The sequence below is a fragment of the Drosophila ficusphila genome, unplaced genomic scaffold (assembly GCF_018152265.1).
Source record: "Drosophila ficusphila isolate 14025-0441.05 unplaced genomic scaffold, ASM1815226v1 contig_414, whole genome shotgun sequence".
NCBI classification, from domain to species: Eukaryota; Metazoa; Arthropoda; class Insecta; order Diptera; family Drosophilidae; genus Drosophila; species Drosophila ficusphila.
Window position 1 is genome coordinate 13,840,446 of NW_025064328.1, and position 16,067 is coordinate 13,856,512.

The window sequence follows — 16,067 nt, forward strand, 5'->3', positions numbered from 1 at the left end:
CGAGTTTTGTGAATATCAATTTTTTCAAAGTTAAAGGAATTAATGTTGAGAAAGGGATCCTATAACTTAACGATTGAGTTGACTAGCTGACCTCACATATTTTAGGGAAAAATCGACATAGCTTTGAGTAGTTGAAGCTTTTATTTGCAAAAGTAAAATCTCATTGCTTACATTCTACATTTTACGTGCTGATATCTAAAGTATAAGCTATAAGTTATGGTAAATTAAAATTTTGTTGTGATTTAAAATCGAATGGTTCGGAATGTTGCTAAATTTTTATTTTTAATTAAGACAACTAAAAGTTATTCATTTCGAAATTGGTAAGCAGGCAAAATTCATTTTAACTGGCGCCAAAGTGTAACCCCATGTCGAAACGTAAAAAGTTGACTATCGATAGATGGAGCTCTGTTAAGCTAACAGTGGCCCCCTGTTAGCTTTCTGCTGACTTTCAATTCCTGTTAGTTGCCCGCCACTTTGAAGATCGCTTTCACGGATCAGATTAGTGCTGGATATACTCGGAGAAGGTAATGATCGCGGAAGGCTAACTAACGTGCATTGTGTGTGCGAGGGGCCGAGAAGTATTTAAAAAGTGATTTTTCGAAGTGCATAAGTGATCTTTTGGGCGAGTGAATCATCTGTGGGTTATGCAAATCAGGTTGATGCTGTGACAAAACCTGAGCTTAGGATGATGACTCGCGGAGAAACCAATATGGTTAATTAGTTACTCTGAATGATTCATGTGTAATGCAGATATCGGAGGCGTGAGTGAAACCGCAGTTGCAAAGATCACCTTCGGCCCACACAACAAAAACAGCAGCCGTAAAAACAAGTTTTAAAACATTTACGATCCAAGGTTAAAAAACTGCAGAAAACGGCGCCCGCGGCGCACTCGCAAAAATATAATAAAAACTGCTTTGTTTTAATGACGTCGAGAACAGCTAATAAATTGATTGAGTTGCATTTGACAAATGATTAATTTGAATCTTATGCGCGACCTGTGACATCATCGGAGTCAAAAAACGGTTTCCAAAAGCCTGGTGGGCAGATCACGAACTGGCGTTCCGTGCCCTAAAAGGCATCGCCTGCGGTGACCAGTTCTCGGTGAAGTTCTCAAATTTGTTATTATACTAAAGGCGAATGTTCTGCTGACCAGGCGCGTTCATACTATACAACATCGTGTAAGAGCGGTAAACGGAGCTCCATGTTCGCCCAACTCGGGAACTGGGTTGGGGACAATTCCCTCCGAGCAATGGCAGCATTTGCATGGAATTAAGGCGTCTAGTGTTTCCGACCCCTTCCACAAACAGCTGAATTTGCATTTTTTATTGCCAATTACAATTAAGTAATCCATCGATTAGGCTATATGCGGCGTGTTAATACCCGCTGGAGCCCCTCCGATCCACTCACGAATGCATGGACGGATTCGTTCGCTCGCCGATTTGACTCCGCCCATCAGGTTTGTTTATTCGTCTCTACTTTTCGTGACGCACAGGGGCGTGGGTTCGGAGGGGTCGAACTGGTACTTTGCCGAGCCGATTGGTAGGTGGTGAGTTCTTCTGCTGAGGAACTCGACCAGTATCCCGCACAATTAATATTCGTCCGTTTTCCCGGGCTGATCTCACCCGTGTGTACTGTGCACACTCTGTCCGAGTGTGTTTAATTAAATTATTTGAAATTACTGAGTCGTGCGGAGCGCTGCCTTCTGCCCCCCACTCTGGACACCCCTCCCAAATCTTTTGTTGCGCACACGATGTAGGCCAGCCAATTGTTTATGAAGTGCACAGTGGGTATATAGAGCACACAGCTCTATCCACTTTAGTCGGGGCATATTGTCCATGTGTCTGTGGCTGTAGCCACTGGCTGTTCGCTCAAACAGTTTTCCAAACACAACAGAATTCCGCTGCCGCTGCTGTTGTTTTTTCGCGGATGCTTCACGAACTCACTTCACCATGAAGTCAGCCCGTCCACAGCTCTATCCACATCTTCAGCCCCATCTCCGCACGCATCCATCTTAATTATGACTTTTTTACGATGACAATTTCGGGCTGAGCTTGGCCAAAGTTGTGTACACACAAAAACCCCAGTTCGGACTGGCGGCCCCAATCACGATCTCCGCATTTCTGACACTCCTAAGCATTTTTTAGAAATTCAATTTCTGGCTACTTGCCTTTGTTTTCCAGCGATCGTTTGGAGTGTAAACACAGCCGGGCAACCGTCTGTTTTTCATTAGGTGCAAAAAACGCACTAAATTAAGTAAACAAAATCTCCAGTTTGCCAATAAACAGACTTTATGGCCAAGCGAATCAGTTTATTTTACTTAAAGTCCGCCCACCCTTGGAATTCATATTCTTATTCGATGAGGCAGCACGTAATCAGTGGAACAACAACTTCAAGTCTTCCGGCGTGTTTACTTGAGTCCTGAGAAATTATCTGCAAAGTATTTATAGAGTTAATATCGTTTCCCCTTCTGGTGGATGAGGCGCTTGTCGAGACGTTGTCGGTTCTTATTTTGGATTGGGAGTCAGGAAGCGAAGAAAGTCGTACTTTATATACCCTAAAAATTCGAATTTGTTTAGTAAATATTTGTATTTATCAGAGGCTGCCAGGCTTGTGCAATATACCTTGTATATATAATACTTTTTTTCTTGCTTCGAGCTTCCTCGAAAAACTTGAGATCTTTGCAGCTGAGAGTTGTGCAAAACTTCCGTTAAGTGCAATTATTTGCTGGTTTTAGTTGCTTTTCCTGGGCAAACCTGATCGACGGGTTTTCTTTTGGCAGTTACCCAGTGCATTCCAGAGGTGGATGCTGCAAAGAATTTGGCTTTGGAGTCCGTTCAGACTGACGAGAGTACCTGCTAATTCCCATTACGCCACTCTGTCAACTGTCACCTAAGACTTTGTGCCAGCGCTCGGCAAACAATAAAGCTGTTTGTCCATTGGACATCAACAACCAGAGACAGAGAAACCGAACAGAGGGCCAATTAGAGAAGGTGATTGTGCGATTCTGTTTATCTTATCAGCCCGAATTCGGTTCCTGGGGGGTCATTTACAACAGCCAATTTGTTTGCGTAGCCAAACAACTTTGGATGAAGAGGCTCTTCAACGGACGGGTGTCTGTTTCCTGATTACCAATTCGTTGGCTATTGATAAATAATCAGCAGTGGCGTATTCAAATTAGCCAGGTCTGCGTGTGATTAGCCGATTTCTCACACGTTTCAAGTATCGCAGCAAAACAAGAGGAGACGAGAGGCGGCAGAAGAAGGCAGAGAAGCCGCCTTGAAATTTACTCAAGAAGCCGCCCATAAATCTTGCGACTTCAGCACTCCCATCGCAGAGCCGCCCCCTCAGGGCCCACTAATATCCATCCAGAAGAGTTATCAAAGCGTGAGGCGCAACAAATTGATTGCTAATTGATACTGATGTGTCGATTATTTTATGATTGTTCTTTACGATCGTTAGACGTTGATACCCCGGCCAAACCTGATTCGAATCTGCGGATCACTCCGACAGCGGCCACTCGGCGCAAGTACTTCCCCGCCCCCGTCGTCGACCTTGTCTTCTCTGGCTCCGATTGTTATAATTTAATAACTACATGGGGGAGCAAATTAGGACCGCGGCGGTACCACAGAAACCACTTAAGACGCTTTCTTTAATTGCCCCAAAACGGAGCTCTTGCTCTTGCCCTCGCGAAACCTGTGGGGCAGCTTTTGGCTACAGCTGTGGCTATGGCTCCATTCCAGCCTCTCGCCCGCTCCGTGTGAAAAGCATCGTAGCGTGAAGCGATGTCAAACGCCGTTTTTGGCCGCATTGTGTTGGCCAGCTCTTCAAGGTTTCCCGAGGCCAGAAGTGCGTGAGCCATGCGGGTTCTGTCTCGACTGACCGCTGACCATGCGGCGCAAATAAGAGCTGCGCATTCACATTACTCATCCGCCCCGTGCCCGCTCACTCGTTGCAGAAACACAAATGGAGCTCAACAACTGCGGCTTCGTGGACCCGCAGGCCCAGCTGGGCGCCGCCCTGGCCCAGAAGGACATCCGCCAGTTCCTCGCCGCCCTGGACAACGGAGCCCAGGCCGATCTGCAGGACGACCGCCACACGAGCGTCTACGAGAAGGCGCTCTCCACGCCGGGCTGCGCGGACTTCATAGAGGCCTGCATCGCCCACGGCAGCCAGGTGAACCATGTAAGTGCCGACGAAGTCGCCGGTGTGCGATCCAGTTACCCAGTTACCCAAGTGTCCGTTCCACAGATCAACCAGAAGCTGAACAAGGCCGCCGTCAGCTTCGCCGCCGACTCCAGGGACCCCGGCAACCTGGCGGCGCTCCTGAAACTCCGGCCGGGGAAGAAGGTGCAGGTGGACAGGAAGTACGGCCAGCTGACGCCCCTCAATGCGCTGGCCAAGAACCTCACCGAGGAGAACGCGCCCGCCGTGCTGGCCTGCGCGCAGCTGCTCCTCCAGCACGGCGCCTCCCCGAACAGCGTCGACCAGGGCGAGTTCACGCCCCTGCACCACGTGCTGCGCAAGAGCAAGGTGCGGGTGGGCAAGCTGGAGCTGGTGCAGCTCTTTCTCGACCAGCCGGAGCTGGACATCGACAGCTACCGCAACGGCGAGGTGCGCCGCCTGCTGCAGCAGCAGTTCCCGGAGCTCCGGCTGCCGGAGGAGCGCCGGGCGGGGCCGGAGCTCGACTGCCAGACCCTCCAGCGCACCCTGCGCGACGGGGACGAGGCCCTGTTCGAGCAGCAGTTCGCCCAGTTCCTGCAGAGCCACGAGGGCTCGCCGGACAACCAGGCCAACGCGCACCAGGAGGAGCTCTTCGGCCTGCTCCAGGAGAGCGTCAAGCGGGGCAGGCAGCGGGCCTTCGCCGCCATCCTGGCCAGCGGCGTCGACGTCAACGGCATGGGCGGTGGCAGGGGCAGGGGTAGGGCGAACGAGGCCAGCCTGGTGGAGCAGGCCGTGATTGTGGGCAACTGGCAGGCCCTGGAGCGACTGCTGGAGGAGCCGAGCCTGCGGCTGACCGCCGACGCGCGACTGCTGAACGCGGTGGTGGGGCACCTGGAGGAGCCGCCCTTCGAGGGGTTCGACCACCAGCGCTGCTTCGAGCTGCTCCTGCACAGCGACCGCGTGGACGTCAACGAGGCGGACGCGGGGCGGCAGGTGCCGCTCGCCTACGCGGTGAAGTACCGCAACACGGCGGCGATGCAGAAGCTGCTGCGGCAGGGAGCCTACATCGGCTCGAGGAGCGCCTTCGGAACGCTGCCCATCAAGGACATGCCGCCGGAGGTGCTCGAGGAGCACTTCGACTCCTGCATCACCACGAACGGCGAGAAGCCGGGCGAGCTTAACTTCGAGATCATCATGGACTACAAGAACCTGATGCGCCAGCGGGGCAAGGAGCCCGCCGAGTGCCACCAGCTGCACGACGAGATGGCCCCCATCGCCTTCATCGCCGAGTCGAAGGAGATGCGCCACCTGCTGCAGCACCCGCTGATCTCCAGCTTCCTGTTCCTCAAGTGGCACCGCCTGTCCAAGATCTTCTACCTGAACTTCCTGATCTACTCGCTCTTCACCGCCTCCATCATCGCCCACATACTGCTCAAGTTCCACGAGAGCGACCAGCGGGCCCTCACCGCCCTCTCCGGCATCTTCTCCTGGATGGGGATCGCCTACCTGGTCGTAAGGGAGGCCCTCCAGCTGCTGATGGCCCCGCTGCGGTACTTCGAGTCCATCACCAACGTGATGGAGTTGGTGCTGATCCTGCTGTCGATTCTAACCTGCATCGAGGCCAACTACGACCGGGAGACGCAGCGCGTCCTGGCCGTGCTCACCATCCTGCTGGTCGCCCTGGAGTTCTGCCTGCTGGTGGGCTCCCTGCCGGTGCTGTCCATCTCGACGCACATGCTCATGCTGCGCGCGGTCTCCAACACCTTCGTGAAGAGCTTCGCCCTCTACTCGATCTTCGTGCTGACCTTCAGCCTGTGCTTCTACATCCTCTTCGGCAAGCAGGCGGCGCAGGATCCCGCGAAGCAGGGAGAGGGAGAGGCAGGGGGCGACGGGGACGGGGACTTCAATACCTTCACCAAGCCCATCGAGGCCCTGATCAAGACGATCGTGATGCTGACGGGCGAGTTCGACGCCGGGGACATCAAGTTCACGAGCATCTACACCTACCTGATCTTCCTGCTCTTCGTGCTCTTCATGACGATCGTGCTGTTCAACCTGCTGAACGGCCTGGCCGTGAGCGACACCCAGGTGAGACCAGCTTCATTACCCCGTAACCCTACCCTTTCATTACCATGCGCTCTCCCTCTCTCTCTGACCAGGTGATCAAGGCGCGGGCGGAGCTGAACGGCGCCATCTGCCGCACCAACGTGCTGAGCCGCTACGAGCAGGTGCTGTCCAGCCGCGGACGAGCCGGCTTTCTGATGGGCAGCCACTGCCTGCGGGTCGTCTGCCAGCGGCTGGTGAACATCTACCCCAACTACCTGGGCCTGCGCCAGATCTCCGTGCTGCCGAACGACGGCAACAAGGTGCTCATCCCCACCAGCGATCCCCTGGAGATGCAGACCCTGAAGGGCGGCGAGAAGACGGGCTTCCAGCAGCTGCCCATGAGTGCGGCCGCACCCCAGAAGAAGCTGCTCGACCCGCCGCTGCGGCTGCTGCCCTGCTGCTGCCCCATGCTCTCCGGGAAGTGCGCCCAGATGAACGGCGAGACGGTCAAGCTGGCCCTGGCGGTAATCGACCAGAAGAACAGCGCCGAGCAGAGGCGCCGGCAGGAGCACATCCACGACAGCCGGCTGAAGGTGATCGAGCACAAGCTGGAGCAGTTGGTGCAGCTGCTCCAGGAGCGGAACTGATCCTAGAGCCTGGAGCCAAGAAAGGTCCTCCTCGAACTGCAATAGTATTTATTAGACTAACCCCCTGCCGGGATCGCATCGCATTTAACTTTGAGCTTAAAGAGCCGAGTTAGTCGGAAATTGTTTTTATTAACATACGAGTAATGAAATTGAACAAAACCCTTAATAATTGTCAGTAAGTAAGTAGTATATAATGGTTATATAGACAGTAAATATTGTATAAACGAATATCTTTACTGTACCATTTGTACCCGAGTAAATATTTAATTTCAAATGTTAGATTTACGCTTCTTAGAGAGTTCATTTAGTTATTCCCTTTACTTGGATTTCTTTGTATTGGTTTTTTGTTTTTGGTTTTTGTTTGGTTTTGATTTGATATGATTCGGTTCAAAATGTGTGTTAGCCACATATTATGGTTAATGGATCCTTAACGTTTATACTCGGCGACTCGCTCGCCTATAAAAATCTCCTATTTGAGTCAGAGCTGAACTGAGCGTAGCGGACCAAATCGAATTTCACGGACCTAGCGGGCTAACGAGGCAATCAACGGCAATGGAAATCCGAGTGGAAACTTATGCGAACTATGCGGCTATAATTTGTTAACCATTTTTACCATTCAGCCTAATTATTGTTTCGAACGGCTTCCGACAGCAACGGAAACTAAGCTTGCGGCGGAGTGCGGGCCAGAATTTTGATTTGATCCGTTGGAGCGTGTAAATTACGACAGAGTGTCGAAGTGTCAGAGTTGTTGGATTCAAGCGCAAGCAATGGCTAAGCTAAGCTAGAATTTGAATTGCTATTAACTGTAGTTTAGTTACTCGACTTAATATCGCTCTAGTTGCTCTTGCTCTTGTCTTTGTTACAGGGCTAGGACTAGGACTAGGACTAGGACTAGGACCTTAAAAGCGGCAAACCAAAATAATTGACTTAGTTCTCGGAACGCGTTGAACTTCCTACTACTTCTGATTCTGATTCTGATTTGGTTTCTGATTCTGATTCTGATTCGGTTTCTGTTTAGCTCTTGGTTTAAGTTGTATATTCGTCTTATTCTGCTGCTGGTAGCGTGGCCGATGAAACGCTAACTCCTACCGTTCGTATATACTTTAATCTCAACAATAAATACGTATATATAAATAAAATCGTGTATTCTGTAAGGCATGTCTAATCAAACCAGCCGTATTGCTAACTATAGGTATATTTGTGTACTTATTCGTGCACCGCCTGCCTGCATCCACCTCTCGCTCCTTCTCCTTTTTGGGGTCGTGATGTCCTGCCTGATGTCCTGCCTGCGGGGCCGCGAACTTTAAATGCACAGGACTCGGTTCGGTTCGGTTCTCCTCCCTTCTGATGCCGATTGGTTCGTTTCGCTATGGGCTTGACTTGACTTGACTGGGAGCAAAGCTTCATCTAATGCAGTTACGCGTTCTATTCGATAATAATATCTAAGAGCTAGGTTTTCGTCATTACCCCGGTTGGTGTGGTGCCTGCTGTTAATTTGAGTTTCGGATTCGGTAACGAAGACGCCTCGAACACGCGCCTATATATTTGAGTATGCCTCGTTCGTTTTATTGTCGTTATACTCTATGACTAAATTAAACATCCCTCATCAGTTGCTTCGCTCCTACTCGTCTAGGCTCGCCACTAATCGTAATATCTTTTCAATCGCTTTTGCTGAAGATAACTAAATTTAAAGCTTTCTCTCTTTTTTTCAAGCAAATTTTTTGTTTGGTTTTCTGTTTGTTTTTTGTGGTTGGATTAGGTTCTATTGCTATTTCGTTATCATTATCATAATCGTTTTTCGTTTATGTACAATCGAATACGAGTACGTACCAATATTAAATATCACTTAATTGACGAGTGTTTGGTTTCGGTCTGTTGTTGGTTTTGTTTCCTTTGTTAACAATTCTAATTAAAAATTATGACCTTAGTTGTTTTATTTTTCGTGTAAAAATTGCAGTTAAAATCACAATTAAGTTTTTGTGTGTACGTTTATTTGGTTGTTTGGTTTGTTCCTGGAGAAAACGATTTAGTTGGTACCATAGAATTTCAATTTACTATCAATCGCTGTCTGATTGTCTGTTGTTAAGTTATGAAAGTGGAGCAAGAGTAGCGTTGACTCGACCTAACTCGAGTGGAGTGCCCTGGATGGCGCGGATGTGCAGAAGTAACTCGGTATTTGTTCCTATTCTCTCCGTTTGGAGTATATAATGTGCACATATTAACTCCTCTTCCTGTTTCTGTTCCCGTTCGATGTTTAAACTTAATGCGATCACAATGGAGACTTAAGAGAGAGAACAACACTTAAAAAGTAACAAAACAAGGCGAGTTTCTTGGAAACTTGGCCCGACCTAACCATTATCAAAGAGTCGTACAAAGAAGTCGAGTGTAAATGGCAAATTAGTTTGCTAAAATAGAGTTCTTGTGGAAGCTTGTTGGTTGCTCTTTGCACTGGAGACCACACTGGTTGCATCTTGCTTTTGATTTGCTGTTTCAGAGACACTAATTGGAAAACTAACTAAACGCGACACAATGGTAAGAGTCACTCTCGTTGGTACTTAGGTAGGATTGCTGATTGATTAGTGTTTGCTTGGATTCGTTTCGTAACGCTTTCATTTATAGTGCAGTGTAGATCCCGACTGGGACTAGGTTCGATTTGAATAAGTGAGTGTGTTGAGTACAAAATCACCTCACATGCTTTTTGGCTTAGTTCTTTTAACGTTGAATGTAGAAGAGAAAGGGCGCGGGATCGGGGAGGGCCGTAAGATATGTACAATACAATAATACAATATAATGATATTCGAATCTACTAATACTTCGCTTTTGTACTTCGAACGATCGGGTATGGATAATATTCGCTAGCGTAATCGTATGGGTAATCGGCAATTTAATGCGCTATCGTAACGAAAAACCTTCATAAATATTTCAATAAATTTTCTCTAACTAATGTCATATGTCTGTAACTATAGTAATAGCTCTTTAGTTTAAAATACTTCCTTTGGCATATGTACAAAATGTATTTAGATACTACTTGCCTACACCTCCGTGTACGCAGGTCGGTTATTGAGAAAACAAACACTACAGTAATGAGCCTAGGTCTAACCGCGATAGTTAGTTACACGTGTAATGTCTGCATGTAATGCCAATCTCTGTGTATTGTATAGTTCAAAAACAACCTTCGAAATTTTCAAGAAAGCCGGCCCACGAAAGGAAAAGTGCTATTACAACACCCTTCGTTAGCTCTTTCCTTTGTGGGTCGACCCATCTGACTAAGACTAAATCGGGCAGTAAACTACCGACAGATCTCCTCTTTCCCAATTCTGATTGTGACGATAACCATAATGATGGCGATTCCGATTCCGACTCACTCGGATTTTTGATTTGATTCGAGTACTACAACGGTTTAATGCACGTTCTTGTTAACATAGTTAATATTGATTTCCTCCTTAGGCTGATACTGTATGTATAAATTTGGATAGCTCCGTATCTGTATATGTGTATATCTGTATATCGTATAAAGCGACTAGTATATAATTATATAGGTAATCGACTATGATAACAAAGAGGCGAGCCCCGTGCCTAAGCCTAATCCTAAGCCTAAGAAACTACGAGTTCTGACACAAATGCACACAGGAAACGGCATCGAATACGCACTCAGACTGGATGTTGTCAACTTGGACGCTGCGCCGGAGGAGCGGCTGCCGACGCCGCCGACGACGAGGAGGACGAGCTGCTCCTGGCGCTGCTTGTGCTGCTGCTGCTGCTGCAACCGCTGCCACTGCCACTGCTGGAGCGCTGCTCCGAGTCCTGCTGCGGAGTGCTGACCGGAGGTCATCTCTGCCTGACCGGAAGTGCCTCGTCCTGCGCACTCTTCTGCTGCTCCTCGTCCAGCGGGTCGCAAATGGAGCCCTCGTCGGGATTGTAGTCGTAGAACACCTGCGAAGTGTCGCCCTGCACATTCACGTCGATGGGCGCATCCACGTCCTCGACGGCCGGCACAGCGCGGGCGGCGAACTCGGCGCTGAAGTCGCCACGTGGCGGCTCCTTGGGGCTGTCCACCATTATCTGCACCGTGGGCATCGCGCACGTGTCCATGGGGCTCTCCACGGAGCCCGTGCTGATGCGAATCTGAGGCGGCGCCTGCTTGGCCAGCCTCTCCAGGCCAATGCCACTGCCACTGGCGCTGCCATTTCCGTTTCCGGGTGAGGATGTGCCGCTTTCGTCCTCCTCCTTGTACTCCTCGCTCTCGCGGTGCACCAGCACGTGGACCAGGGTGGCGTTGTCCGGCCGCAGGCTGAGCGAGTGCGGGTGCGGCTGCTGGTCCGGCGAGGGCCGGGTGACGATCACCTCGGGGGCGGGCGCCTCGGCTGAAAGGCGGCAAAAGGGAGGACTTTAGTGGGCTGCTCGAACGGGGACAAGGTACAGTTCACACATACAGACAAAAGCGTTCTTGTTTACTCTTAAAGCGCTTTGTGCTGACAAACCTCTTTCTAGGGGCGGTTTCTTGCGGATGAAACTAGAGGCGCGCTTACGTGAGGGAGCCGACCCACCCCCCACCGCCTGGTGTCGGTCGCCGTCGGAGGCGGAGGTGGCTGCCGGGCCACACCCAGTGGCTGAGGAGGTGGCGGTGGAGGAGGTCGTGCCAGAGGTGGAGGCGGAGGTTGAGGTGGTGGTGGTCGTGTTGTTCATAGCTGCTGCTGTGGTGAGAGGCACGCATTAGTGTCGGGCAGTCGTGCACAACGCACAAGTACGAAGGTTGTGTGGGCAGACAGGAAGGTCAGACAGATAGTTAGGTAGTTAGATATTTAGACAGACTGAAAGACTCAAGACTGAGAGATCGCTGCGAGTAACGGTAGATGATGAGTCTGAACAAAAAGCTTACAACTAGAATGCAAGAGTTGGTTTCGATGGAATGCGTCTCGATGGAGGCCAGGCCACAAACAAGTGAGGTGGGTGCGCTGACTGAGATCAGAGAGTGGTGCAGGGTGGTTCAAGGTGCTGCCCCTTCGGGCGGTAACGGTAACGATCGATAACGGTAACTATGTACAGAGAGTATTTACAAATAGCGCAAGAGTCGTGAATGGGGATGGTGAGGGCGGTGGGCGAGTGGGTGGGCAGGTGAACAGGTGGGTAAGTGGGTTGGTAAGTGGCTTGAGTGGATTGCAGGTGGGCGAATAGGCACTTGTCAATAATTACTTTTTCTATGTACTGAAGGTGAGGTTAAGCTGTCATCGACAGCATCCTGATGACGCAAAAAGAAATTATAAAAGCTTCGGCGACGACTTGCTCTAGGCGCTTCCACAAATATGCTACCGCTAATAATAGTAATAGTTTAGTAGTTGAAATAACATTAACAATCATAAGCATAAATTTCATTTATCTGGATGTAGAATGTTGGGTTAGGTAGGTCGGTTCACATAAAAGATCGAGGATTGTTTTGTTTCAACGATAGCTGCAATTTTTTGACGAAATAACAAAGGAAATAAGGTAAAGCTTTCGACACTAAAGAAGCTGTACATCATTATGGATGGCGATGAGAATCGATTTTGTATGAGATTTAGTCTAGGAGTTCCAATTACCTGGTGACATGTTCGGTAAGCTACGTTTAAACTAGATGAGAGTTCTTATAGATAACCAAACTATGTTAACGATCTAAGAAGGGGCAAGCAACCAATCAAAACAAACTTAAATTGCGCATTCACGTGTCCATCGGAAATCAGTTTCGACGAGTCGGGTGAGTCAGAATGGTTGGTCTACGAATTGCTTTCAAAGGTTTCCAGAAAGGCCGCTACTTACAGATGATCTTGTTAAGACATTTTTCGGATTTCTATACCCTTGCAGAGCGTAATATAATTTCAGTCAGAGATTTGCGCGTTGCAGTGAAGGAGACCTCTCAGACCCCATAAAAATCTGAATCTGATGGTATCCTCGCCTAAAAATGTTAAAATTTGGCTGATGTTACCCCTTAGCAAAAACCAGAAAATTGGCGAAAAATGAATTTTGGTTTAATCGTCCAAAAAGTGGGCTTCCAAACTTTGATCATAAGTTGCTCAAACCAGTGTTTGATTCATAAAAGATCGATCCAAAAATCGCAACCAAACTAGGGATGCAGTTGGGGGACTATGTTACAAGAATTCTATATATACCATCCCAAATCAGACATCATTAAGAAAAGTTATGGGTTTACTGAAAATTGACTAATGTCAATGGAACTAATTTTTCTAATTTTTAATCCAATTTTTAAGTGGCATACCTCTTAAAGTTTATCTTTTAATTTTCTAACGAACTGCATAATTAGTACATTTTTTATTTTATAAAAAAAATCGTCATTAGCCTTGTTTAGCCTTTATGCCTTTTACTCGACATTTTTGATGACTGCAAGGGTATATCAGCTTCGGCTCGCCGAAGTTAGCTTCCTTAATTACTTAAACTGCAATTGACTGTGGTTCTTGTTCTGATTGTTGTCAAATAAGAGTTGAATAGAGAGTTGCTGTAGAGAGCTGCTGGCGGCAAATGAGTTTCTGACAGACTTTGCTTCTTTGCAGACTTTGCGTTCGCTTAATGAGCTGAGTTGGGTTGAATTGAGTTGAGAGTTGAGGTTGGATGGAGATACTAGATAGGATACTTATAAGTGGTCGACTGGTACAAGTACTGATAGTTGGTTGGTTCAATAGATACATATACTTAATCTAGCTGAATATACAACGAGTATGGATGAGTTACAGTCGAGAACTAAAAACGAAGTTTGTAAGGTTGCTTGTTGCTCTTGTTTTGATACTGATACTGATACTGATAGGGTTTCTGATTGTTCTGATTGTTGTTAGATTAAGATTGTAAGTAGTAGGTTATTGTTTGCTAAGCAGCTAAGCTAAGCAGCTGATAGATGGGAGATTGCCTTTACCTAGGTAATTCAAGCCACTAGGCTGCGAGCCACTTCTGAGAACGGCAGTGACCATGTCTGCGAGCAGGGACTCATAGTTTAGGGAGATACAAGAGGATTTGCTAGAAATAGGGCTTAAGTTCATATACACTGTGGACACACAAAACGTTAATTTGTCGACGCAGATCGACGGTTATGTTCTTGTTGCATGTTATGGTGGCATGAGCATGGAAAGCCTTTCGTTTTCGTCTAAAAATTGCATTTCAAATTCATCGCAGCCATGAAACACAAACATACATGGAATGGCTACGTGTCGGTGTGTGTGTTTTATTGTGTATTTGTCGTGTGTTGTGTTTCGATGTGGGTGTGGGTGGGTGGTGCGTTTGGAGCCAGGATAAGTACCGTTTGCCCATCTCGTCGCTCTGCTGCTTGATGTCCTTGACCACGTCGTCGGCCCCCGAGACGAGCATCAGCGGCAGGTTAAGCCAGGGCCCGGCCAGCTCGCTGAGGTCGGAGGCATCGGAGGCACGCGAGGATTTCCGGGACGAGGCCCGACTGGAACAGGCGGTTCCCCGACGGCTCACCTGCAAAATACCAGTCTTTGAATCGGGATTGACGAGCTGACTGGAAGGATGCCTACCTGGAGGTGGAAGAAGTTCAACGCCGAGAGCTTGGACTGCCATCCGCCTGGGCTGGAGGTTTGGGTAGCGCTGTCCCCGGAGTTGGAGCGCTCCTTCTCCCGCTTGCGCCTGTGAAGAAACATCACAGAGTTAGAAAGCTGCGGAAATCAAGAGGAAATGGCTGGTGGTGTAATTTCAGTACCGCAAATACTCCTTCCAGCCCGTCTGAATGGTCTTGGCCGCCTTTTCCTGGCGCTTCCAGATCCGCGTCGACGAAACAATTTCCAATTCTTTGCGCGTTGGAAACTGTTTCTTGAACTTGACATCCATTTGTTCCTGCAACTGTTTGAAGTTATCGGTCTCCTCGACATGACCTAGCACGTGCTTCACGAGCGCGTGCAAAATGTCGAGACAGTGTATTTTATTGCCCTTAGAGATGGGCAGATTAAATGACACTAAAGCGACATTATTGGGCTTCGAGATGCCCAATGGTGGATCGAGAGAGGCAATAAAATCGGACAGTTGCGAGAAGTGTATAAATTGGGTGGCATGTGGATCATATCTGCAAGTAAATCAGTTTGAAAAGTCATCAGTTTTCAGTCGCACAAAGCTCGCCATTCCGGATTTCACGAGGTCCTACGGCTAGGTCCCCTGCCAGGGAGAGAACACCTACTTGGACCAGCGAATGTAGAACATTTCCAGATCGTCCTCGACAATGCCGATCTCCTCCTCCTGGTGCGCCTGGTTGAAGTTTTCCAGGATGATGGCAATGTACATGTTGATCACGATCATGTAGCTGATGATGATGAAGCTCGTAAAGTAGGTGATGGCCAGCAAGGGGTGCCCGCAGTTGCCGTTCGTCTGCCCATGGATAAACGGGTCGCAGTCGGGTGGCTGTATCATCAGCGACTCCAGCACGTCGTTCCATCCGGCGGAGGTCATCAGCCGGAACAGCAGCTGCATGCTGCGCCCGAAGGTCTGGAAGTTCACCATGTCGTCGAGGGCACCCTGGAGCTTCACGTTTCCGAACAGCGACATGCCCAGGATCGCGTAGATAAAGGTGATCAGACCCAACAGGGCTCCGATGTTGAAGAGGGCGGGCAGCGACACCACCAGTGCGAACAGCAGCTTCCTGATTCCCTTGGCGGCCTTGATCAGGCGCAGGATGCGTCCGATGCGGAAGACTCGGACCACGCGGAGCAGCGTCGGACTGATGGGCAGGTCGATCATGATGTCCTCCATCAGAATTCCAAATATGGAGGCCAGCACCAGCAGAAAATCGAACACATTCCACGGCACCGTGAAGTAGTGGTAACGCAGGCCCACAATCTTCACAATTGCTTCTGCAAGAATAAGAAAAACTCGGTCGATGGGACAACTTGGCAGGAGATCTGGTTCAACAACTTACCGAGGCCAAAGACCGTGGTGAAGAAGGCGTTGCTCACTTCCAGGATGAAGAAGACCGCGTGCGGCTGATCGTAGTGCTCGATGCCCATGGTAAGCATGTTGAGAAAAATCAGTACAAAGATCGCGATCTCGAACCTGCACATCACGAAAGTGGATTCGATTAAAGTTTGATCGACACTGCCAAACTTCGGCCTCGCCGAAGTCGAGGTGCTCCTCAAAAATTCACAACGACGGGGATTATGTACAGGCATTGCGGGGAGCACCATCACATTAAGTTGTAAAAAGTAAACGAGATCTAAAGCTAACTAT

The 16,067-nt window shown here is 48.9% G+C and overlaps 2 protein-coding genes across 2 annotated transcripts in view; one reads left to right on the forward strand and one right to left on the reverse strand.

Annotated features, from left to right (window-relative positions):
* The first annotated feature begins 484 nt into the window (after positions 1-484).
* On the forward strand, positions 485-7,133 carry LOC108090716 (transient receptor potential cation channel protein painless). The gene is made up of 4 exons (XM_017189518.2): positions 485-524; positions 3,956-4,182; positions 4,249-6,249; positions 6,321-7,133. Exons 2-4 carry the CDS (start codon positions 3,964-3,966, stop codon positions 6,852-6,854), a joined length of 2,754 nt encoding a protein of 917 aa, XP_017045007.1. The 5' UTR covers positions 485-524; positions 3,956-3,963; the 3' UTR covers positions 6,855-7,133.
* LOC108090714 (sodium channel protein 60E) overlaps positions 6,964-16,067 on the reverse strand; it is a 31,837-nt gene continuing 22,733 nt past the window's right edge. Inside the window, 8 exon segments of the mRNA XM_043208060.1 lie at positions 6,964-11,218; positions 11,288-11,548; positions 12,048-12,166; positions 14,134-14,315; positions 14,372-14,480; positions 14,554-14,913; positions 15,025-15,694; positions 15,760-15,893. Coding sequence (XP_043063995.1) covers positions 10,521-11,218; positions 11,288-11,548; positions 12,048-12,166; positions 14,134-14,315; positions 14,372-14,480; positions 14,554-14,913; positions 15,025-15,694; positions 15,760-15,893 — 2,533 coding nt within the window. The 3' untranslated portion in view covers positions 6,964-10,520.

Bases quoted from the DNA above. Each gene is read 5' to 3' on its own strand.
- LOC108090716 (XM_017189518.2), top strand. From the start codon at position 3,964: ATGGAGCTCAACAACTGCGGCTTCGTGGACCCGCAGGCCCAGCTGGGC. The intron at 4,183-4,248 runs GTAAGTGCCGAC...TCCGTTCCACAG, and splicing joins ACGGCAGCCAGGTGAACCAT to ATCAACCAGAAGCTGAACAA. The intron at 6,250-6,320 runs GTGAGACCAGCT...CTCTCTGACCAG, and splicing joins TGGCCGTGAGCGACACCCAG to GTGATCAAGGCGCGGGCGGA.